This window comes from Macaca mulatta, chromosome 4, assembly GCF_049350105.2.
Source record: "Macaca mulatta isolate MMU2019108-1 chromosome 4, T2T-MMU8v2.0, whole genome shotgun sequence".
NCBI classification, from domain to species: Eukaryota; Metazoa; Chordata; class Mammalia; order Primates; family Cercopithecidae; genus Macaca; species Macaca mulatta.
In genome coordinates, this window is record NC_133409.1 from 26,210,389 (window position 1) to 26,237,165 (window position 26,777).

Genomic DNA, 26,777 nt, shown 5'->3' on the forward strand with positions numbered 1-26,777 from the left:
TTAGAATTTTGGTAGATTCCTGACATGAAGGCATGAAAAGTTAAGACCTAATATCCCTAACAGCTAAAGAATCTCTTAAAATTTACAAGAAAAAGAACTACACAAATGGAAAAATAGGCAAAAATGAATGAAAAGACATTTAAGGGATAAGTAAATGTCAATGGCCATTAAGCATAGAAAAGGATGTTCTGTTCAGAATGAAAAAAATATATAAATTAACATTTTTCACTTGTCAGACAAAAGTCTAAACTTTTGACCACATAATCTTCTTAATCAGCCTACCAGGAAACAGGCACTATAATATCTTACTGGGAGGAAAGCAAAGGATTATTCTCTGCAAATGGAAATCTAGCAATAAGAACTGTACATTGGAATATATTACATGTGAATTTACCTTTCAACCCAGTAATCATGCTTCTACAAATCTAGCCTGAAGACACTGTGGTAGGCAGAATTCGAAAATGGCCCTCAAGATTCTCAGGCCTCAAACACAAATGCAAGCACTGCTGTGAAGGAATTTTTGCAGATGCAACTAAAATCTTTAATCAGTTGACTTTAAAATAGGAGATTATGGGGGTGGGCTTGACCTAATCAAAAAGCGATTTAAAAGTGGAATGTTCTCTAACTGGTCACAAAAGGTCAGAGAGATTCAAAGAATGAGAGGAATACGGTATAATGGAAGTTCTCCATTGATGAAATGCAAAAGGACACATAACACCCGAGAGTAGCCTCCAGAAACCACAAAGAAGTCCCTAGCTAACAGCCACAGAAAATTCAGGCACACCATACTAGACTTCTGACCTACAAAACTGTGAGTTAATAAAGGGGTGTTGTTTTAATCCACTGGATTTGTAAGAATTTGTTACATGACAAATATATATATATGTATGTATGTGTGTGTGTGTGTATATATATATATATATAGACACACTGGCAAGTACAATATAAGCCAAGGCTATTAATTTTGGCATCATTTATAACACTAAAAGACTTGAAAGAACCCAAGTGTCCACCAATAAGACTGGATAAACTCTAGCACATCCACATAATGGACTATTATGCAACTGTGGGGGGGAAAAAAAGGATAAGAAAGAGCTCTCTATACTGCTACAGAGTCATCTCCAAGATAAGCAATAGAAAAATGTAAAGGGCGGGTGAGTATAGCAGACTATATTTCACTTACATCTAGAGGGAAAGAAAATACGCATTTTTTTTTTATTTCTAAACAGTTGTGTTTATTCCAACAAAAATAAACGTCACTTTCAGTTACCAGGGATAACTTAACTAATAGAGTTAGAAGAATTTTTCTTAAATGATCGTTATTTAATTCTAAGAACACTTTTATTATCACTATAGTATTCTGTTATATTTTGATTTCACGATACTAGTGATGGATAAACTGGTTTGTATAATCTTTTTTTAATTCATTTTTTATTTCAATAGGCTTTGGGGGAACAGATGGTGTTTGGATATATGAATAAATTATTTAGTGTCAATTTCTGAGATTCTAGTGAACCCAGCACCCAAGCAGTGTACACTGTACACAATGTGTAGTCTTTGATCCCTCACCCCTCTCCTACCCTTTCCCCCCAAGTCTCCAAAGTCCACTGTATCATTCTTATGCCTTTGTGTCCTCACAGCTAAGATCCCATATCTGGGTGAGAACATATAATGTTTGGTTTTCCATTCCAGTGTTACTTAACTAAGAATAATAGTCTCCAATTCCATCCAGGTTGCTACAAATGCCATTATTTCATTCCTTTATTATGGCTGAGTAGTATTACATGGTACATATTACCACATTTTCTTTATCCACCCAGTGATTACCCAGCCCCATACAAGTAAAATGCTGTGGAAGATCCACTGGAGAGACTAAACCCCTCACCGGTATGGGGAACACCACTGTCCCAGTGGAACCTTGACCACACCCTGGAGCCCTATTCTTCCTCTCTGGACCTGAGCCAAACTGTGAGTGTCACAGAGCAGGGATAGTATGTGCTCCACTCAACACTGCACACACAGTTCCTTGACCACAGTGCCAAGCAAATGGCAGGCACTCCCTGTGTATCTGCTGAATAAATAAATAAATGAATGAACAAACCCGCCCCCCCCCACACACACACAACAAAAGGGATGTAATTACTGATGTGAAAGAAATACAAATAACAATCAAAGACTACTATGAACACCTCTATGCAAACAACCTAGAAAACCTAGAAGAAATGGATAAATTCCTGGACACATATGCTCCACCAAGACTGAACCAGGAACAAAGTGATTCCCAGAAAAGGCCAGTAACAAACTCCAAAATTGAATCAGCAATAAATAGTCTACCAACCAAAAAAAGCCCAGGACCAGGTGGACTCACAGCTGAATTTTACCAGATGTACAGATAAGAGCTGGTATCATTCCTAATAAAATTATTTCAAAAAATTGTAGAGAAGGACTCCTACCTAACTCATTCTATGAGGCCAGCATCATTCTGATAACAAAACCCAGCAGAGACACAACAACAACAAAAAAACTTCGGGTCAATATCTTTTTTATTTATTTATTATTATTTTTTTTTGAGATGGAGTTTCAGTCTTTTTGCCCAGGCTGGAATGTAGTGGCACAATCTCGGCTCACTGCAATCTCTGCCTTTTGGGTTCAAGCAATTCTCCTGCCTCAGCCTCCTGGGTAGCTGGGATTACAGGTATGTGCCACCACGCCTGGCTAGATTTATATTTTTAGAAGAGATGGGGTTTCACCACGTTGGTCAGGCTGGTCTCGAACTCCTGACCTCAGGTAATCCACCTGCCTGGGGCCTCCAAAGTACTGGGATTACAGGCGTGAGCCACCGTGCCCAGCCCAGGCCAATATCTTTGACGAACTTGATGCAAAAATCCTCAACAAAATACTTGCAAACGAAATACAGCAGCACATCAAAAAACTAATCCACCACCATCAAGTAGGCTTTACCCCTTGGATGCAAAGTTGGTTCAACATATGCAAATCAATAACATAATCCATCACATAAACAGGACTAAAGACAAAAACCAAATGATTATCTCAATAGATGCAGAAAAGCCTTTCAATAAACTTCAACATCCTTCGTGTTAAAAACTCTCAATAGACTAGATATTGAAGGAACATAGCTCAAAATAATAAAAACCTTCTATGACAAACTCACAGCCAACATCATACCATTTACGCAAAAGCAGGAAACATTCTCCTTGAAAACTGGCACAAGACAAGGATGTCCTCTCTCACCATCCCTGTTCAACATAGTATTGCAAGTCTTGGCCAGAGCAATCAGGTAAGAGAAAGAAAGAAAGGCCATCCAAATAGGAAGACAGGAAGCCAAACTTTCCCTATTTGCAGACGGCATGATTCTATGTCTAGAGAACCCGAGAGTCTTGGTCCAAAAGCTCCTTCAGCTGATAAACAACTTCAGAAAAGATTCAGGATACAAAATCAACACACAAAAATCACTAGCATTCCTATACTCCAACAATAGCCAAGTCAAGAGACAAATCAGGAATTCAATCCTATTCACAACTGCCACAAAAATGAAATGAAATGAAATAAATACAATACAATACAATACAATACAATACAATACAATACAATACAATACAATACAGTACAGTACAGTACAGTACCGTACCGTACCATACCATACCATACCATACCTAGGAGTACAGAAAACCAGGAAGAAGAACTCTACAATGAGAATAACAAAACACGGCTTAAAGAACTCAGAGATGACACAAACAAATGGAAAAACGTTCGATGTTTATGGATAGAATCAATATTATAATGGGCATACTGCGCAAAGCAATTTATAGATTCAATGATATTCCTATCAAACTAACAATGACATCCTTCACAGAACTAGAAAAAAATATTTGAAAATTCATACGAAACCAAAAAAGAGCCTGAATAGCCAAGGCAATCCTAAGCAAAAAGAACAAAGCTGGCGGTATCATGTTACCTGACTTGGAAGGACTATAGTTATCAAAATAGTACAATATTGGTACAAAAATAGACAATCAATGGAATAGAATAGAAAGCCCAGAAATAAGGCTGCATGCTTACAACTATCTGATCATCAACAAAGCTGACAAAAACAAGCAATGAGGAAAGAACTCCCTGTTTGATAAATGTGCTGAGACAACTGGCTAGCCATAAGCAGAAAGTTGAAACTGGACCCCCTTTCTTTGTATCATATACAAAAATTAGCTCAAGATGGATTAAAGACTTAAAAGTAAAACCCGAAACTATAAAAACCCTGGAAGACAATATAGGCAATACCATTCCGACATACAAACAGGCAAACATTTTGCTTTTGGATGCTTGGAGTGTTGATTCACCAGCTAGAAACCTGTGTGGCCTGTGGCACCTTTGCCTGAATTTTGCTCAGGCCCACTGGGTTCATTCCACCCACTCGCCACTCGGCCTGGCAAGCTGTGCTCAGCTCATGCTACCAACGCAGATCCCATGCCTGCCCAGGATGAGCCAGACATGAAGGGGTGAGGGTTACGTGTGTGAGTGAACGAGCATGGGGTCCAGCCACTGCTCAAAACCAGGTGTGCCAGCTGCAGCAGGGTGGGCAGGTCCAGGCACTGGCATGAGTGCCAGCTCCCTGTTAAGCTGCAGCTGGACCAGGCATAAAGCAAGCAGCTTCTACTATGGGCATCAGGAAACACAGCAGTGTCCAAAATCCTGGAGATGCCAGGAACCACAGAGTCCCAAAGAGGGTGTCACAGCCATGGATCAAGGATCTCCTAGGTCTGGGCTACGTGAAGGGCTAAAGTTCTTCTTTCTTTCTCTCTACTCTCTTTCTTATTGCCCTCAACAGGGTGAGCATGAGTGGGAGGCGTGTTTCAGCCCTGTTTGTGTTATTGCTCTTTCAGTCCTCCCATTTGGTGGGTCCCAAGTTCTTGTCCCACATCCAGGAATAATGAAATATGTAGACAACCAGAGGGTGAGCAAAGCAAAGAGGTGCTTTATTGAGCAACAATGCAGCTCTCAGGAGACCAGAAGTAAAGACTTTCTGCAGGCTGGTCGTCTTGATGTCTACTCAGCACTCAGCTGAGAGGAGACCCACAATGTGTATCTCCTCTCCACAGGCAGGTCGTCCTGATGTCTGCTCAGCTCTCAGCTGAGAGGAGATGCACAGTGTGTAGCTCCTCTCCACAGGCAGGGCATCCTGACATCTGCCCAAGTCTGGCTGAGTCTGGGGCTTTTATGGGCTTCAGAGGGAACAAAGTGCATGCTGATTGGTCCATGGGCAACCACAGTCAGGCTCGGAAAAAGCACCGTAAGTCCTCACTCCGGTCTGCAGAACTGGCAGCCTGGTCCTCATACTTCAGGCCAACCCTGAATCAAAGGTGGGGCTTCACCAGGGACCCACCACTGTCTATCCACAGGCAGCTGAGTGGCTGCAGCTGTGCCTGGGAGGGTGGGACTACCACCAGCTCCATGGGGCATGCAGCCCCAGTCTTACCTTTCACAATGAAGCTGGCATCATGGCAGTCACTGCTCCAGATGGGCCACTACTGCCATCAATTTCATGACAAAGACACCAAAACCAATTGTGACAAGAGCAAAAATTCACAAATGGGATCTAATTAACTTTAAGTGCTTCCTCACAGCATAAGTATCAACACACTAAACAGACAACCTACAGTATGAGAGAAAGTATTTATGAACTATGCATCTGACAAGTATCTAATATCCAGCATCTATCTATAAGGAAATTAAAGAAATTTGCAAAAAGAAAATCCCATTAAAAGGTGGTCAAAGGACATGAATAGGCACTTTTCAAAAGAAGACATATATGCAGCCAAGAAGCACATGAAAAAAGCACAATATTACTGATCATTAGAGACATGCAAATCAAAACCAAAATAGATGCCATCTCACACCAGTCAGAATGGCTATTATCAAAAAAGTAAAAGAGTAACAGATGATGGTGAAATTGTGGAGAAAAGAGAACTCTTATACACTGTTGCTGAGAGTATAAATTAGTTCAACCATTGTGGAAAGCATTGTGGCAACTGTCCCCAAAGAGCGACAAATAGAACTACCATTCAACCCAGCAATCCCATTACTGGGTGTAATGGTTAATACTGAGTGTCAACTTGTTGAATTGAAGGATGCAAAGTATTGACCCTGGGTATGTCTGTGAGGGTGTTGCCAAAGGAAATTAACATTTGAGTCAGTGGGCTAGGGAAGGCAGACCTACCCTTAATCTGATGGGCACCATCTAATCAGCTGCCAGTGAACATAAAGCAGGCAGAAAAACATGAAAAGACAAGACTGGCATAGCTTCCAAGCCTACATCTTTCTCCTGTGATGGATGCTTCCTTCCCTCAGACATCAGACTCCAAGTTCTTTAGCTTTGAGACTCAGACTGGCTCTCCTTGCTCTTCAAGCTTGCAGGCAGCCTATTGTGGGACCTTCTGATTGTGTAAATTAATACTTAATACACTCCCCTTTATATGTATATTTATATCTATCCTATTAGTACTGCTCTCTAGGGAACCCTGACTAATACAGATTTTGGTACCAGGAGTAGTTCTAGAGGAAGAGAATATTAAGATTGGAATTCTTTCATTAGTTTTGGGGTTTCTAGAGGACTCTCCTTCTAAAAGTACGGAGAACACTGAGAGTCACTGGCATGAACTGTTTAGAGAGTATGCAAAATAAATGTATTTGACACTCCTAATTCACCACTCATGAGAGACGAGGAATTCAGTGACTCTATATGTAATACGGTTTGACTGTATGTGGAAATCCAAGGAACATAATGAAGTTGGTTGGTTGCTCCTAAGTTCAGTGAACAAAGTGATGAAAGAAAATGATGAACTCAGAGATTCTGTCTCCTGGCTTCAGAAGAAGATACTGAGCCTCAAATCTGCTAAAATTGCCCTGATTGAGAGTTTTATCTCCTGCAGAAAAAGAGCAGAAATTGTGGAAAAACAGGCATGTGAGTGGCTGACCTGCAACAAAAGCTGCATGCACAGCCTCGCCAGGTGTCTACTGTTAAAGTGAGGGCATTGATTGGAAAAGAATGGGACTCTACAACTTTGAATGGGGACATGTGCGAGGACCCTGTAGAACTGGGGACACTAAGTTTGTACACTCTGATGAACCTTTTTTTTGCCAGAAGAAACAGCTTCCCCATCCCCAGTAGTGGCAACATCCCCTCCCCAACCCATGGTGCCATCAGCCTTTCCACTTTTGTGGGAGGAGATAAACCCTGCACTGCCTGAGGCAAAAGTGATGGCCTCCCCTGAGGCAGTTGTCAGGCAAAAGAACGTTGATTCTCCTCAGGAGCTAGCCCCAACACCCTGTTTCCTTCTAGACCTATAACTGCACTAAAGTCATGCAGGCCCCTAAAGGTGAGGTTGAGAGCATGATCTATGAGGAAATGCACTACACTCAAAAAGAACTGCTTGAGTTCTCCAATTTATATAAACAGAAATCTGGAGAACAGGCATGGGAATGGATATTAAGGGTATGGGATAATGATGGGAGGAACACCGAGCTGAATCAGGCTGAATTTATTGATTTGGCCCAACTAAGTAGGGCCTCTGCATTTAATGTTGCAGCTCGAGAAGTTGAAAAATGTTCTAATCATTTAGTTGCTCAGTTAGTTGAAATATGGATTAAAAGATGGCCCAATGTGAGCACGCTGGAAATTCCTGATGTCCCTTGGTTTAATGCAGAGGAAGGGATCTCAAGTCTTAGGGAGATTAAGATGGTGAAGTTGATTAGTCGCTTTAGATCTACTCATCCCAGCTGGGAGGTTCCAGAAGATATACCCTTGACCAATGCCTTGCAAAATAGATTTGTGAGGGCCTCACCTACATCTGTGAAGAGCCCCGTAATCGCTCTTCTCTGTATGCCAGATCTAAATGTGGGAACCGAATTCACTCAACTACAAAATTTAAATAAAATAAGAATAACTGGATCCCGAGGTGGCGATGGCCAAAGAGTGGTACTCAACCGTCAAAGGCCAGGTGGGTGTAGCTACTGTAATGGACACCAGAGACAAAACAGCAATCAGAATAGTCCGACTCCTGTTTAGCTCTGGCATTGGCTAATCACGGTGTTCCTAGAAGTGAAACTGATAGGAAGCCTACTACATTCCTACTTCATTAATATAAGCAGAAAACTTCTAGGTCGAACAGACAAAAGACTACTTTGAATTATAAAAACAGAGAATCGCGGCCCCTCAATCCATTTCCAGATAAGCCAGTTCACAGACTCAGAATCCCTTGAATGAAGGGAGGCTGAGTCCCCTCAAGGAAGGACCCTACTACATTACTGACAATTTATGCAGTGAATTTTTCTCCCATCCTTCCCCAAGGAGACCTCTGGCCTTTTACCCAGGGCAACTGTGCACTGAGGAAAGGGAAATGATCAGACATTTTGGGGACTGGCTCTGAGCTGATGTTGATTCCAGGGGATCCAAAATGTCACTGTTGTCCTCCAGTTAAAACAGTGGCTTATGGCCATCAGGTAATTAATGGAGTTTTACCTCAGGTCCGACTTAGAGTGTGTACAGTGGATCTCTGGACTCACCCTGTAGTCTTTTCCCCAGTGCCAGAATGCATAATTGTCACAGACATACTTAGCAGCTGGCAGAACCCCCACCTACGTTCTCTGACTGGTATGGTGAGGGCTATTATGGTGGGAAAGGCCAAATAGAAGCCATTATACCTGCCTCTACCTAGAAAAATACTAAATCAAAAATAATATCGCGCTCCTGGAGAAACTGCAAAGATTAGTGCCACCATCAAGGACTTGAAAGACGCAGGGGTGGGGATTCCTAACACAGCCCGATTCAATTCTCCTATTTGGCCTATGCAGAAGACAGATGGATCTTGAAGAATGCTACTGGGTTATCCTAAGCTTAACAAAGTGGTGACTCCAACTGCAGCTGCTGTACCAGATGTGGTTTCACTGCTTCAGTAAATTAACACATCTCCTGGTACCTGGTATGCAGTCACTGACTTGGCAAATGCCTTTATCTCCGTTCCTATCCATAAGGCCCACCAGAAGCAATTTGTCTTCAGCTGGCAAGGCCAGCAATAAACCTTTCCTGTTCTACCTCAGAGGTATATCAACTCTCCAGCTTTGTATCATAATCTTATCCAGAGAGAACTTGATCGCTTTTTGCTTCTGCAAGATATCACACTGGTCCATTACATTGATAACTAAGCTGATTGGATCAAGTGAGCAGGAAGTAGCAAACACACTGGACTTATTGCTGAGACATTTGCGTGCCAGAGGATGAAAAATAAATCCAACTAAAATTCAGGGACCTTCCACCTCAGTAAAATGTCCAGGGGTCCAGTGGTGTGGGGTCTGCCGAGATATTCCTTCTAACGTGAAGAATAAGTTGCTGCATTTGGCCCCTCCTACAAACAAGAAAGAGGCACAACGCCTAGTGAGCCTATTTGGATTTTGGAGGCGACACATTCCTCACTTGGGTGTGTTACTCTGTCCCATTTATTGAATGACCTGAAAGGCTGCCAGTTTTCAGTGGGGTCCAGAACAGAAGAAGGCTCTGCAACAGACCCAGGCTGCTGTGCAAGCTGCTCTGCCACTTGGGCCATATGACTCAGCAGATCCAATGGTGCTTGAGGCATCAGTGGCAGATAGAGATGCTGTTTGGAGCCTTTGGCAGACCCCCATAGGTGAATCACAGCAGAGGCCGCTAAGATTTTGGAGCAAGGCCCTGCCTTCTTCAGATAACTACTCTCCTTCTGAGAGGCAGCACTTGGCCTGTTGCTGAGCTTTTGTGGAAACTGAACGTATGCTATGGCTTCAAGTTGACAAGAGGTGAACTTGTGATGGTTAATAGTGAGCGTCAACTTGATTGGATTGAAGGATGCAAAGTATTGATCCTAGGTGTGTCTGTGTGGGTGTCGCCAAAGGAAATTAACATTTGAATCAGTGGGATGGGGAAGGCAGACCTTTAATCTGGTGGACACAATCTAATCAACTGCCCTTGAATATAAAGCAGGGAGAAAAACATGAAAAGGTGAGACTGGCTTAACCTCCCAGCCTACATCTTTCTTCCATGCTGGATGCTTTCCTGCACTCAAACGTTGGAATCCAAGTTCTTGAGTTGGAGACTTGGACTGACTCTCCTTACTCCTCGAACTTGTAGATAGCCTATTTTGGGACCTTGTGATCTTGTAAGTTAATACTTAATAAACTCCTCTTTTTATATATATAGTATCCTATTAGTTCTATGCCTCTAGGGAACCCTGACTAATACACTAGGTATACAACCAAAGGAATATAAATCATTCAACCAAAAAGACATGCATACAAATGTTCACTGCAGCACTATTCACAACAGCAAAGACATGGATCTTGAAGAATGCTAGCTGCTGTACCAGATGCGGTTTCATTGCTTGAGTAAATTAACACATCTCCTGGTACCTGGTATGTAGCCATTGACTTGGCAAATGCCTTTATCTCTGTTCCTGTCCATAAGGCCCACCAGAAGCAATCTGCCTTCAGCTGGAACGGCCAGCAATATACCTTTACTGTCCTACCTCAGAGGTATATCAACTCTCCAGCTTTGTGTCATAATCTTACCCAGAGAGAACTTGGATAAGGTGAGACATGGAATCAACCTAAATGCCCATCAATGGCAAATTGAATAAAGAAAATGTGGACATATATACCATAGAATACTATGCAGCATTAAAAAAGAACAAGATCATGTGTTTCATGGGAACATGAATGGAGTTGGTGACAATCTAATGCACAAACAGAAAATCAAATACCACATGTTTTCAGGTGTAAGTGGGAGCTAAATGATGAGAACTCATGGACACAAAGAGAGGAACAACAGACACTAGGGCCTATTAGAGGGTAGGGGGTGGAGGAGGGAGAGGAACAGAAAAGATAACTATTAGGTACTAGGCTTAGTACCTGGGTGATGAAATAATCTGCACAACAAATCTCTGTAACATGAGTTTACCTATATAAGAATCCTACACATGTACCACTGAAGCTAAAATAAGAATTTTTTAAAAATGAATACAGAAAGAAAACAAGATCAAGTTATTAGGGAGGCAAATTCTATCAGGTGGTAATTTATTGCCTATAGAGAGGGAAGAATCAATAATGATTTCCAGGTTTCCGGTTCACTAAATTGTGTGACTAATAGTACCATACACTGAGAAAAACAGGAAACAGAATTGATTTGGGAAAGAGAAAACATTACATTCAGTTGTAGACACAGTAAGACAAAGATGCCTGTGACTGTTCCAGATGCCCATTGTCTGGTAGGGTTCTAATTATAAAATTGGCAGTCAAGTCATATAGGTCAAAGAGTTGTCAGTGTGTAACTGAAGCCATGGAATTGGATGAGATCACTCTGGAGGCCATAGGACAAACAAAGGAAAAGAAGTCTACAAGGACAACTATGCAGGAGAGACCAGAAAAGAAGGAAGAGAACAAGAAGTAAGTAATGCTGTAGTCACAGAAACAGAAAATTACACTAAGGAGTAGACAAACCATGTCAAATATTCCAAAGTGGTAAATTAAGTTAAAGGGTATAGGGATGTGACACGATTTAGTTGTGTCTCCACCCAAATCTCATTTTGAATTATAGTTCCCATAATCCCCACATGTGATGGTTAATACTGAGTGTCAACTTGATTGGATTGAAGGATGCAAAGTTTTGATCCTGGGTTTGTCTGTGAGGGTGTTGCCAAGGGAGATTAACATTTGAGTCAGTGGGCTGGGAAAGGCAGACCCACCCTTAATCTGGGTAAGCACCCTCTAATCAGCTGCCTGTGTGCCTAGAATATAAAGCAGGCAGAAAAATGTGAAAAGACTAGACTGGCCTAGCCTCTCAGCCTACATTTTTCTCCCTTTGATATACAGATATAGATACATAGATAGATAGATAGATAGATAGATAGATAGATAGATAGATAGATAGATAGATAGACAGACAGACAGACAGATAGATAGATATAGAGAGACATATCCTACTAGTTCTGTTCCTCTAAAGAACCCTGACTAATACACCATATGTCATGGAAGAGACATGGTAGTAACTGAATCATGGGGGCAGTTACCCCCATGCTGCTTTCATGATAGTGAGTTATCATGAGATATGATGGTTTTATAAGGGACTTTTCCCCCTTTGCTCAGCACTTCTCTTGCCTGCTACCCTTCAGGATGTGTTTGCTTCCCCTTCCACCATGATTGTAAGTTTCCTGAGGTCTCCCTAGCCATGCTGAACTGTGAGTCAACTAAACCTCTTTCCTTTATAAATAACCCAGTCTCAAGTATGTCTTTATTAGCGCATGACAAACTAATACAGGGAGGTTCCATTAGATTAGGGAGTTATATATTTATTGGGTTTTGGCAGAACAATTTAAGTTAGGTAGTTGGGCAAAGATGCCAGGTTATGGTGGCTTCCTTGGTTGACAGAAGAGAAAAAAATGTAGAGACTTAAAGCACAGGCAAAATTTTCAGGAAGCTTAGGGTGGAGGGAAAGAAATAAAACTACCGTGTGGTAAATAAAAGAAGGCATAGACCAAAAGAGTTGTTTGTTTTAAAAGGAACTCATATACATGTTTAAATCATGACAGAAAGCAGTGATCTTTCTACAGGGTTAAAACATAATGTCTTTGGGAGAAACAGAGTAATATAACTGCAGTTAACTGTCTTAAGACCAAACAGAAAACAAATTTTTCCATAAGTGGAAAGATATAGTTGAATATACCCCACAGAGACACATGAAAACTTAAGAGAACAAACATTGAAGCCATCATTTTGGACTATATCATAAAACTAATTTGTACTTGTTTCCCATAATCAATCTAATAAAACCAATCATATTAGAATAATTATTTTCACTGGATCCATATAATGTGCTAGATTTATATACATTGAAGACAGCCTACTTTCTCTAAGGTACTCCCATTGTAGTGGGAAATCTAGGCACATAAATGACTAACGATGAAACTACAGGCATACCTTATTCTATTGCATGTCACTTATTGTACTTTGCAGATAATATGCTTTTTTGCATATTTAAGATGTGTGGCAACGTTACGTCAAACAAGTTTACTGGTGTCATTTTTCTAACAGCATGTGTTCACTTTGTGCCTCTGCATCACATTTTGGTAATTCTCACAATATTACAAACTTTTCATAATTATTCTGTTATGATGACCTGTGATTAGTAACCTTTGATGTTACTATTGTAATTATTTTGGGGCACCATGAACCATACCCAGATAAGACAACAAACTTAACGGATAAATGTTGTTCTTATTGTTCCACCAACTGGTCATTCACCTATCTTTCTCTTTCTCCTGGGGCCTCCTTATTACCTGAGACACAACAATATCAAGATTATGGCAATTAGTAACCTTACAAAACCACTAAGGGTTCAAATAAAAGGAAAAGTTGAGTGTATCTCACTGTACATCAAAAGCTAAAAGTGACTAAGCTTGGTGAGGACAGCATGTCAAAAGCTAAGACAGGCCAAAAACTGGGCCTCTTTTGCCAATTAGCCAAGTTGTGCATGCAAAGAAAAAGTTCTTTAAGGATATTAAAAGTGTTACTCCAGGAAACACATGAATGATAACAAAATGAAACAACCTTATTGCTGATATGAAGAAAGTTTGAGTGATTTGAACAGAAAATCAAACCAATCACAGCATTACCTTAAGCCAAACCCTAACCCACAGAAGGCTCTCACTCTATTTAACTTTAATAAGGCTGAGAGAAATGAGGGAGCTACAGAAGGAAAGTTTGAAGTTAACAGGTTGGTTCATGGGATTCAAGGAAAGAAGCTGTCTGAATAACATGGAAGTACAAGGTGAAGTAGCAAGTGCTGATGTAGAAGTTGCAAGTTATCCAGAAGATCTAGCTAAGATAATTGATGAAGTTAGCTACATTAAAGAGATTTTTCTTTTTTTTTCTTTTCTTTTTTTTTTTTTGAGATTGAGTCTCACTCTGTCACCCAGGCTGGAGTGCAATGGCTCAATCTAGGCTCACTGCAACCTCCACCTCCCAGGTTCAAGTGATTCTCCTGCCTCAGCCTCCCATGTAGCTGGGATTACAGACACGTGCCACCATGTCCAGTTGATTTTTGTATTTTTAGTAGACACGGGGTTTCAACATGTTGGCCAGGCTGCTCTCGAACTCCTGACCTCAGGTGATCTCCCCACCTCGGCCTCCCAAAGTGCTGGGATTACAGGCATGAACCATGACAACCGGCCAAGAGATTTTCAATGCAAACAAAACAGCCTTATATTGGAAGAAGATATCATCTAGGACTTTCATAGCTCGAAAGGAGAAGTCAATGCGTGGATCCAAAGCATCAAAAGATAGGCTAACTCTCTTCTTAAGAGCTAATGCAGATGGTGACTTTAAGCAGAAGCCAATGCCCATTTACCATTCCAAAAATCCTGGAGCACTGGAAAATCTACTCTGCCTATGCTATATAAATGGAAAAATAAAGTAAATGACAGTACATATGTGACTGCATGGGTTTACTGCATATTTTAAGCCTACCATTGAAAATTACTGCTCAGTAAAAAGATTCCTTTCAAAATACTACTGCTCATTGACAATGCAACAGGTCATCCAAGAGCTCTGATGGAGATGTTTAAGGAGATTAGTATTGTTTTTGTGCCTGCTAAGATAACATCCATTCTGTAGCCCATAAATCAAGGAGTAATTTTGACTTTCAAATATTTAAGAAATATATTTTGTAAAGCTATAGTTGCCATAAATAGTGATTCCTCTGACAGATCTGGGCAAAGTAAATTGAAAACCTTCTGGAAAGGATTCACCATTAAGATGCCACATCTGTGATTCATGAAAAGAGGTCAAAATATCAACATTAAAAGAAGTTTGGAAGAAGCTGATTCTAACCCTAATGGATGACTTAAAGAAGTTCAGTACTTCAGTAGAACAAGTAACTGCAGACGTGGTGGAAATAGCAGGAAAACTAGAATTAAAAGTGGAGCCTGAAGATGTGACTGAATCACTGCAATCTTAAGATCAAAATCAAACAGATGAGTTGAGTTGTTTCTTATGGATGAGCAAAGATGGAATCCACTCCTGTAGAACATGCTGTGAACATTGTTGAAATAACAACAAAGGACTTAAAATATTGCATAAACTTAGTTGATAAAGCAGTGAGTGGGATGAGAGGATTGGCTTCAATTCTAAAAGAAGTTCTACGGTGGGTAAAATGCTATCAAAAAGCATCAAATACTTCAGAGAAATCTTTCATGAAAGGAGTCAATTGATGCAGTGAACTTCACTGTTCTCTTATTTTCAGAAATTGCCAGAGGCACCCCAGCCCATAACAACCAACACACTGATCAGTCAGCTGCCATCGACAGTGAGGTAAGATTCTCCACCAGCAAAACAGATTACAGCTCACTGAAGGCTCAGATGTTCATTAGCATTTTTAGCGATAAAGTACTTTTAATTAAGCAATAAACATTTTTAGACATATTTCTACTGCACACTTTAGACTAAAGTATAGTGTAGACATAACTTTTACATGGGAAAACAAAAAATTTGTGTGACTTCCTTTATTGCAATATTCATGTTATTGCTGTGGTATGGAAATGAACCTGCAATAATTCTGAGGTCTACCTGTACTCAACAGGTAGACTTGTATGTCGAAGTGCCAACATACAAGTAAGCACAAAATACAATTGGAAAACTTCAAGAAAAAGAAGATAAGAGAATCTAAGTTAATGTTAAATAACAGAAGTACCCATCTTTGTATTTCATATCATATAAGCTATTAAAAGTTTCCCAAAGTAGATGAAATTTTTAAAACTCTAAGTATTTAGGGTTAACAGGTTTAAACGTATTCGAAAGGGCAAAACTATGTTTATAAAAACAATATCACATAGGATGAAGTGACCAGAAAATGAAAAAGAGTGACCAATAATAAATTTCAATATCAAGTAAGTCTTTACTAACCCTTATACGCATATACACATATATTTCTGGGTTAATTCATAAATGTACCCAAAGATAAGGAACTAAATATCCCTTAATGATTAAAACAAGTTACTTAACTGTGAATATTAGTACAACCTAGGTCTCAGATTAAATAAATTTGTATATACTGCCCTCATGGGGCAATAATATGTAGTTCATTAAAATATAAGCAGGAAATGTAGTGGACACCGTGGAGACAATTTATTCCTACTAATCCTAGCCAATGAAGGAGCATCACTGGTTTGACTAATAATGTAATGAGCCATCTAAAAATCACTCAAAAGTATACTTCTATCTATGCCAAGTCTCCTTCCTGGTTGGAGTTAGCCTCGAATTCTGATAGGTGTTGGGAATGTTAGGTGACCTGGATCAAAGATTCCATGCACAGAAAATTCAAAAGTTGATATAATTCATGCATGATTAATCAAATCAGCCCTTAAATGCCATTACATAATGCTTCTTTTTTCTCTTTTTGGTCAAATTGCATTTTTACTACCAATCTCAAACAGTAGCATTTATAAAAGAGAAAGATTTAAAGAAAATGACTTACAATAACACATGTTGGGACTTCACGAAGAGAATATTCTGTTTTATTAGGAAGATCTTGATTCTTTATCAGCTCATAAATAGCAGGATAGGATAACAAGTTCACCAGTGCTAAAAAAGACTAGAGGGAAAGAAAACAAGCATTTAAATGATTCTTTTTTGTCAACCACATCCATGGAGAGTTATTAATGAAGTTTCGTATCTGTATGACTTTGAGGGCTAATTTTTAAATATACCTAATTCCCATAAGTTGGAAATATGTTACATATATGATAAGTACAGTTAACATGCACAGCAATAATCAATAAGCTGACAACGCATGACGTAACAACCATTACATACATATATGAAATTTGGAATATGCTTTAAAATATCATGTATCTCTTAAAAGTTTGGTTCTGACAAAAATTCAATAATCCATCTTTCTCATTCTTTGCACTGTCATATCCAACACGTAAAAAAATGCAAGAGAATAATACTTACGGACTCTGGGGCAAGATAATAAATTCTATATATTTTTGCCCTCAGACCATGAGGCTATCTTTTAACTACATTCACTGAAAATCCAACTAACCTAAATATGATAGCTAATTTTTAAAAGCCATGGCTTTTCCTATCAAAGCTAACTCACTTGCTGGTGCAATTTTACCAATCTCTCCATGAAATATTTAAGCTCTTCACTCTCATTGCATCTTATTAAACACAACTAGAATATTTTTCTCAGGCACATTCATTCTTGTGCTCCCTAGTTCAAAAGCACGCTGTGGTTGCCCATCACTAAGCATTAAATCTAAACTCCTTAGCATGGCTTTCAAGGCACTTCTCAAATTGACACGCTTCTACTCTTCATAGTCTCAAAAGCCTCATTTCCTAGTATTCCTCAGCATGAAGTCGCCACTTCAGTCAATCAAATATGCCTGTGGTCTCCTTCAACTGACTGCCACCTATACGTACTTTTTTGTCCTAGTAACACACTTCTCCTGCCCTCCACTTACTCATTAGCCCACTTGATATGCTTTCAAAATATGTCACGTCTTTTCTGAAGACTTTCCAATTAACTCCATCCACATCCAGAAGCCCTATATTCTGCCAATACTTATATCTTTTGCTTGCATTATATTAATTGTACTCACTCATAACTGTAAAGTTTTCTGCTTTACATTTTCACTATAGTATGCACTATAGAAAAGGAAGAAAAAAATTGCCAAGGAAAGAATGTTTGAGAAATATGTCTATTAATTATACATAAAATGAACTGCAGAAAAATTGGAGGGTTCACCTAGGAAACTATTGTATGAACTTCTCTAATCACCATGTATTAACTAGAAAGATGATTAATAAAACAGATTTCATTACAGATTTATTTTTAATCCAATCTAGTTTATCCTGAGAATATAGATGAACCAAAAAATACAAGGTAATAATGCTTTGTAATTTAAATCTGCAAACATGTTTTAATGTCCTTAATATTAATCCAGCAATATTTGGATTCTATCAAGAATAAATCCTTTATTTTATGTTTACAGAATCTTTTCTACCATAATCATAAAAGATTACAAAAAAGCCTTTAAAACGTCTATTTGGGTAGAGAAAGAAATATAATCTTTATAAATCACATATAGCAATAGTATATTGAGCATTTTTATATTATTTATGCATGAAGAATTCAGTTCACGATTATGGAACTTCTCTTTACGTAAGAAATAAAATGATGTGGACCACATACAATCAAATAAAGGTAAGGTGTGACATGCTACTCTAAGCAAATCAAGTAAAACTTTAGGTAAAAATAATTCAACAACTGTATTCAAACTAAAACAACCTGAACAGAATTTTAAAGAAGGTTGAGAAGATTTCAGCAGCTTGTTTCTAGAAGAAATACATTCATTTCTCACACATTGGGCATTTTAAAAGATGTTAGCTTACTGCAAAATTGTGATGTATTAAGCATTTCTGGAATAAAAATATATACAATGTAATTGTTGGCTCCCACAAACACACATTGTAAGATGTCGCTAATATCAGACATTAATTATCTTAAAATTTATAGTAGCACAAAACATAAATCTGTGTCATCAATGTTTTGAATAGAAGAATGAGACTTTATGCAATAATGATAAGGAAACTAATGAAAAGTCAAAGTTTGATATATTTTTAAGACTAAAGTATAAAATTAATTCTCCAAGTCAAGAAGTTTTCTTTTAAATTAAAATCTTTCAGGTTGATATTGATCTTCTATTCACTTATTTATTCACTAAAAATATTTTAGTGTCAGCTGCTTATCAGTAATTGTGCCAAATGCTAACAATAAAAATATGAATAAAGGCATGGTCCCTGCCCTCAAGGACTCATAGTGTAGTGCAGGACAAAATACACTATTAAATAACTTAAAATAGTGCCTAAATGTTCTGATGTTAGTACAATATGGAGAGCAATGGGGTGATATAACGATGACACTCTTCAGCAATGTAGAGAGAGGTGAGAGGTAAGTCTGTATAAGTAGCAGGCAGGCAGGCCGGCAGGCAGAGATGTGCTGTTAATGAGCTCTATCTCTATCCTATAGCGAAAAAAAAAAAGGGGGCAAAGTATTTTCAGAAAAGTAGTGGGGATTAAATTTTACATTTTAAATAGAAGGTTCTAAAGAAAAAATGGTTTTGAGGGTAGACAATATAAGGGAATAAAGAAACAAATTAGAATTTGGAAGTTGTAAGACTGTCAGAGATACATTACACCTATTAGAACACAGATGTATTGAAAACATGTCCAATAGACAGTATGATCAAATAGTTACTCAAAAGGTTAGTGTTCAGGGAATACATGCCTTAGGAGTAAAGGAAAAGTCAGTGAACACTATGTGTATGAAGTATTCTATTCTTTAAAGTAGTATGGACAAGAAGGGGAGAGGGAAGACTGAATAGTGATAAAAAATTTTTATCACTCTTAATAATCATTTCCAAAAATCACATTTGGATTTGTTACTTCTCTTTAGTTTGTTCTGTTTCACTGATTTCTGCTCTAATGTTTATTATTTCCCTTGTTGCATTGGTTTTGGGTGTAATTTGCTCTTCTTTTTCTACTCCCTTTGAGTGGAAACTTGAGTCAATAATTTTAGATCTTTCTTATTTTCTAATATAAATATTACAGTTAAAAATATCCCTCTTAGGACTGCTTCAACTATAACCACAAATTCTGATGTATTTTTATTTGCATCCAATTTGAAATACTTCCTAATTTCCCTTGTGACTTCTTTGAGCTACAAGTTATTTGTAAGTACGTGGCTTAATTTCCAAATATCTTTTTTTCTAGTTTCTAATTCTTGATTTTTAATTAATTTCATTGTGGTTATAGAATATACTTCATATTATTCCAATTATCTTAAATTTATTTAGACTTGCATTTAGCCCAACATGGTCTATCTTTGAGGACATGCCATGTGTTCCTGAAAAGAATGCATATTCTGCAGTCGCCAAGTATAATATTGTATAAATATCAAGTGGTTAATAGTGGTATTCATATCACATAATTCGAGAGCTCTTGATCTGTTCTATCAATTGCTAAGAGAAATGTTAAAATCTTCAACTCTGATAGCAGATTTGCCTATTTCTTCCTTAAATTCTATTTCAATACTACATATATTTTAAATATTTTATTAGGATCATACTGATTTATGATTATATCTTTCTGGTGTTTTGACCATATTCATATTATCATTATAAAATGTGTCTCTTAATCTGATAGTTTTTCTTTTTCTTTATCTCTGACACTAAATGTGGCCATGTCAGTTTTCTAATGTATATTGCTTCTCTATATATATTTTTTCCATCCAACTTATCTTTATCTTTAAAGTGAATTTCTTCTAGAACTCTGCCACCTGCCCCAGAGAGCCTTCTCTGCGCCTACAATTATCTCCCCTGCCATCCCTCCATAACACCCAGTATCCTGACCTTTACAATAATCACTTTCAAAGATTTTCTTGTGGTTTTACTTCTCAGGTGTACATATCCAGACACTATAATTTTGTCTTTCCAATTTTCAAGACTTGATGTGTTATTTAAAACTTCTTTTAATCTACAGGCATTCATCTTCTCCCTCTCCTTTCTTTTCATTTCGTCTGTTGACAAGCTCAGGCCATCTGACCTGTAAAGTTTTAAGCAGTCTGGATTTTAGAAAGTACACAGTCAGGCAGCAGTTCAGCCTGTTCTTCCATCCTTTGGATATATGCAGTTTCCCTATTCTGCAAACTGGCAGCTGAATCCAAAGGCTTGATCAAGTTAGATACCTTGGTAAGACTAGAGATGGTGGTTTATTCTTTCATTAGAGGGCACATTAATAATGTTTAACCATTTCTATTTTAGTGATGTTAATGTGGCTCAGTTAATTCCTGCAGACTGCAAATGGTGACATTCTAATTCCATCATTTAAAAAAAATATATTAGTTGGGATAATTCATGAAAAAGAGGCACTACCTTCACCTACTATTTGGTTACCCAGTGGTGGAGTTCTGATATGGTTTGGCTGTTTGTCCCCACCCAAATCTCACCTCAAATTGTAATCCCTACATGCCAAAGAAAGGACCTGGTGGGAGCTGACTGGATCATGGGTGCAGTTCCCCCATGCTGTTCCCATGATAGTGAGTTCTCCCGAGATCTCATGGTTTAAATGTGTTTGGCAGTTCCCCTTCACTCACTGTCTCTCCAGCAGCCATGTAAGATGTGTGCCTTGCTTCCCCTTCGCCTTCCTCCCAGAATGTAAGTTTCCTGAGGCCTCCCCAGACAAGTGGAACTATGAGTCAATTAAACCTCTTTTCTTTATAAATTACCCAGTCTCAGGTAGTTCTTCATAGTAGTATGAAAATGGGCTAAAACAAGTTCATACAGGAATGGCATAATAAATGCTGTTATTTTAGTAAACAAGTTTCAAAATACTGAATTGATTCTCGATCATCCTCTGAGCATAACCAATTATAAAAAATATTATTTAATAGTTTTGCTTTCATATCCACACTATGCATCATGACTAATTAAACATACCAACGCTGATAATACTTTCTACCATTTATTGAGTGCCTACTATATGCCAAACATTCTGCCATATACTTTTATAAATTACCACAGTTCGACATGCTAAAAATTATGATAAATATATTATCATCTTTAACACTGGTTAACTACATTTTCCTACCACCTAAAATGTAATTTCATTTTGTTTCTAATTATAGTTCAGTAGAGATCGTTATCAACAACCTGCAACTTAGGTGATGTTAAGCTACCTGTAAATAAAATGAATCAGAACATATTTATTTTATTATCTAAGTGTCCACAGAAAAAATAAAGTTAATTTCTTTTTTACTGGTAAATGTTATTGAAATCTGACATATATATACACACACACACACACACATATATATACACACACACACACACACACACATATATATACACACACACACGTGCGCATATATATTTGCCACTTGTGTGCTGTTTTTAGTTCTTTAATTTATTTTTATTTCAATAGGTTTTGGGGAAACAGATTGTATGGTGCTTTTAGTTATTTAATTTATTTTTATTTCAATAGGTTTTTGAGGAACAGATAGTGTCTGGTTACATGAATAAGTTCTCTTAGTGGTGATTGCTGAGACTTTGGTGCACCATCACCTGAGTAGTGTACACTGTACCCAGTGTGTAGTCTCTTATCCCTCACCACCCCCAACCCTTTCTCCTGAGTCCCCAAAGACTGATGTACCATTCTTATGCCTTTGTGTCCTCATAGCTTAGCTCACACATATGAGTGAGAACATACAACGTTTGCTTTTCCATTCCTAAATATTTCACTTAGAATAATAGTCTCCAATTCCATCCAGGTTGCTGGATGTTGCTGGAGTTGATTTTTGCATAAGGTGAAAGATGAGGATCCAGTTTCATTCTTCTACATGTGGCTTGTTAATTATCCCAGCACCAGTTTTTGAATAGGGTGTGCTTTCCTCACTTTATGCTTTTGTTTGCTTTATCAAAGATCAACTGGCTGATCTCTTTATGGCTGAGTAGTATCCCATGGGGGGTGTGTGTGTGTGTGTGTGTACATATATATACCATATTTTCTTTATCTACTCATTGATTGATGTGCATGTGGGCAGTTCCATATTTTTGCAATTGCAAATTGTGCTGCTATGAACATGTATTTGCAAGTATCTTTTTTGTATAATGACTTCTTTTCCTCTGGGTAGATACCTAGTACTGGGATCACAGGATCAAATGGTAGATCTACTTTTAGTTCCTTAAGGAATCTCCACGCTGTTTTCCATAGTGGTTATACTAGTTTACATCCTCACTGACAGTGTAAAAGTGTTCCCTTTTCACTGCATCCACGCCAATATCTTTTTTTTTTTTTTTTTAATGGCCATTCTTGCAGGAATAAGGTGGTATCACATTGTGGTTTTGATTTGCATTTCCCTAATAACTAGTGATATTGCACATTTTTCCATATGCTTGTTGCCCACTTGTGTATCTTCTTTTGAGAATTGTCTATTCACGTCGTTAGTGATAGGGTTGTGTTTTTCTTGCTGATTTGTTTGAGTGCTTTGCAGATTCTGGATATTAGTCTTTTGTCAGATGCATAGATTGTGAAGATTTTCTCCCACTCTGTGGGTTGTCTGTTTACTCTGCCGATTATTTCTTTTGCTGGGCAGAAGCTTTTTAATTTAATTAAGTCCCATCTATTTATCTTTGTTTTTGTTGCATTTGCTTTTGAATTCCTAGTCATAAAGTCTTTTTTTTTTTTTTTTTTTCATAAAGTCTTTACCTAAGCTAATGTCTAGAGGGGTCTGGTTTTTCTGATGTTATCTTCTAGAATCCTTATGGTTTCAGATCTTAGATTTATGTCTTTGATTGATCTTGAGTTGATTTTTCTATAAGGTGAGAAATGAGGATCCAGTTTTATTCTTCTACATATGGCTTGCTAATTAACCCGGCACTATTTTTTGAACAGGGTATACTTTCCCCACTTTGTTTTTGTTTGCGTTGTCGAAGATCAGTTGGCTGTATTTGGCTTTATTTCTGAGTTCTCTATTTTTGTTACATTGGTCTATGTGCCTATTTTTATACCAGTACCATGCCATAGCCTTGTAGAATAATTTGAAGTTGGGTAATGTGATGCCTCCAGATTTGTTCTTTTTGCTTAGTCTTGCTTTGGCTATGTGGGCTCTTTGTTGGCTACAAATATATTTCAGGATTGTTTGTTCTAGTTCTGTGAAGAATTATGGTGGTATTTTGATGGGAATTGCATCGAATCTGTAAATTGCTTTGGGCAGTATAGTCATTTTCACAATATTAATTCTACCCATCCATGAACATGAAATGTCTTTCCATTTGTTTGTGTTATCTGATTTCTTTCAGCAGCGTTTTGTAGTTTTCCCTGTAGAGGTCTTTCATGTCTTTGGTTAGGTATATTCCTAAGTATTTTATTTATTTATTTATTTTTGCAGCTATTGTAAAACAGGTTGAGTTTTTTATTTGATTCTCATCTTAGTGTTCATTATTTCTTTTTTCCTGCCAGGTTTGGTTTTGGATTATTCTTCTTTCTCTAGTTCCATCAGGTGTGACATTAGATTGTATATTTGTGCTCTTTCAGGTGTTTTGATGTAGGCATTTAATGCTATAAACTTTCCTCTTAGCCCTGCTTTTGCTGTATCCTAGAGGTTTTCATAGGTTGTGTCACTATTATCATTTGGTTCAAAAATTTTTTAATTTCCATCTTGATATCATTGTTGGTCCAATGATCACTCAGGAGCAGGTTATTGTTCTTAATTTGTGCTCTCTATTTCACTGAAAATTTTTCATTTCATATCCTGTATCATGTTTTTTATTTCCTTAAGTTGGACTACATTTTTCTCTGGTGCTCCTTGATTAGCTTAGGAATCAACCTTCTGGATTCTTTTTCTGGCAATTCAGAGATTTTGTCTTGGTTTGGATCCATTGTTGATGAGCTGCTATGATCTTTTGGGGTGTTAAAGAAACGTGTTTTGTCACATTACCAGAATCGTTTTCTGGTTCCTTCTCGTTTGAGTAGACTATGTCAAAGGGAAGATGTGGGATTCAAGGGCTGCTATTCAGATTCTTTTATCCCAACACTACTTGATGTAGTGTTTTCCCCTTCCCCTAGGAATGGGCTTCCTGAGAGCTGAACTATGGTAACTGTTTTTGCTCTTCTGGGTCTAGCCACCCGGCAGAGCTACCAGGCTCTGGGCTGCTAGTGGGGAGTGTCTGCAAAGGGTCTTTTGATGTGATCCATCTTCAGGTCTTGCAACTATGGATATCAGTACCTGCTCTGGTGGAGGTGGCAGGGTAGTGAACTCTGTGAGGCTCGTTGGTTGTGTTTTTGTTCAGTGCGCTGGTTTTGTGCTGCTTGGCCTCCAGCCAGGAGGTGGCAATTTCAAGAGGGCATCAGCTGTGATCCTATAGGGAGGATGCAAACTTGCCCTAGGGACACCTGGTTAAGTATTCAGGATTCTCAGGCAGTGGGCAGGGCCATAGAGTTCCCAAGAGATTATGACCTTTGTCTTCCGCTACCAGGGAGGGTAAAAAAAGACCACCAGGAGGGGGCAGAGAGAGGCGTGTCTGAGTTCCGCCTCTCCTTGGGCAAGGTTTGCTGTGGCTGCTGTGGGAGATGGGTGAGTGGTTCCCAGTCCAGTGGAGTTATATTTCCAGGGGGATTATGGCTGCCTCTCCTGAGTCATACGAATCGCCAGGGAAGTAGGGAAAGCTGGCAGTCACCAGCCTCACCATGCTCTCATGCAGCTGGCAGTCCTAAAGGCCGCTCTCACTCCTACCTTGCCCCTCAACAGCACCAAGTCTATTTCCAGGCAGCCGGTGATCAGGGCTGAGAACTTGACCCAGACCACAAGCCTCTCTGTTGAGAAAGCAAGCAGACTCACAGTTTTTCCATATCTCAGTGAGCCTGCAGCAGTGATCCCGTTCCTTCAAAGGGTCTGTGGATTCTGTCATCTTTCCTAGCATGTTCCTGTGGTAGTTCTTGAAGCAATCGTTCACGATGTAAGTCTCCACACAATGTTTCGCCTGTATGAGCAGGAGTTGCAAGCCAGTCCTACCTCCCATCCACCATCTTAATTCTAAAGTTAATTTCTTAAAGACAGCACACAGTTGTATCTTCCTTTTTTATTCACTCTGAAAATCTGTATTTTAATTAGAATATTTAGTTCATTTGCATTTAGTGCAATTATTGATATGGATGCATTTAGAGCTACTATTTTCCTATTTGTTTTCTTTTTTCCCCATCCATTTCCTGTTCTTTTATTCTTTCCTCTCCACCTTATTCTGGCTTTTTAATTGTAAAATTTATGTATGAGCTATACCTCTTTGCACTAATTTTTAGTGCTTTCCTAAGGAAGTACTGTGCAATAGAACTTTCTGTAATGATAGAAATATTATATAATCTGAATTTCACAATATGGTAACCACTAGCTACACGGGCCATTGATCACTTAAGATAGGACTAATATAATTAAGGAACTGAATTTTTAATTTTAATTAATACAAGTTTATATAGCTATGCAGGGCAATTGTCTACGAATGTTTAACAGTACAGCCATAGAGGAAGCTAGGGAGGGAAGATGAAGGACAGGGACTGGAATGGAAGTAAATTTCTGAAGGTACCTAGTTATATATTGAAACTACATAACTGCTTTCCACAACTTAAAAGACCAAATGAGATTACAAATGAAAAAAGAATCCTTAGGAAATAAGACTTAGAGACTAGAAGCTGGACCCTAGGGCTGTTTATTACAACGAGCTGTCATTTCTAGGTCTTTCTGTGTATAGATTAGCAGAATACAAAATATTTTTTAAAAGTAATCCTTAGTTTATACTGACATTTCTATTGCAAAGTCAAACAAATTGAATAAAATCCCTGTAATCTTCTATTTTAATTATAAATATTTCCAAGGCATTAGGAATATTGTGCCACTTTATATAAAATGAGAGGAACTTGAACCTTACAGATTGATTTACCATTATACAATTCCCCTGTCCTTTATGCTACAGCTATCCCATGCACTATTTTATTTCTAAGTACAAAATAAACCCCAGTATGCGTCATACTTTTGTTTTAAAAAATCAATCAGATGTATTTAAAACAAGTTAAAAGGAAAAATAACAGGCTTCTATACTCACTTACTTATGTGCAATTCCCTGTTTCCATCCAAC

At 38.3% G+C, this 26,777-nt stretch overlaps 1 protein-coding gene across 3 annotated transcripts in view; it reads right to left on the minus strand.

Moving 5' to 3' along the window:
* The window catches only part of TBC1D32 (TBC1 domain family member 32), a 226,795-nt gene that overhangs the window by 124,673 nt on the left and 75,345 nt on the right, over positions 1 to 26,777 (minus strand). For all 3 annotated transcript variants that reach the window (XM_015137509.3, XM_015137505.3, XM_015137510.3), the window contains one exon: positions 16,565 to 16,681. In XM_015137509.3, coding sequence (XP_014992995.3) covers positions 16,565 to 16,681 — 117 coding nt within the window. The remainder of the gene's footprint in view (positions 1 to 16,564; positions 16,682 to 26,777) is intronic.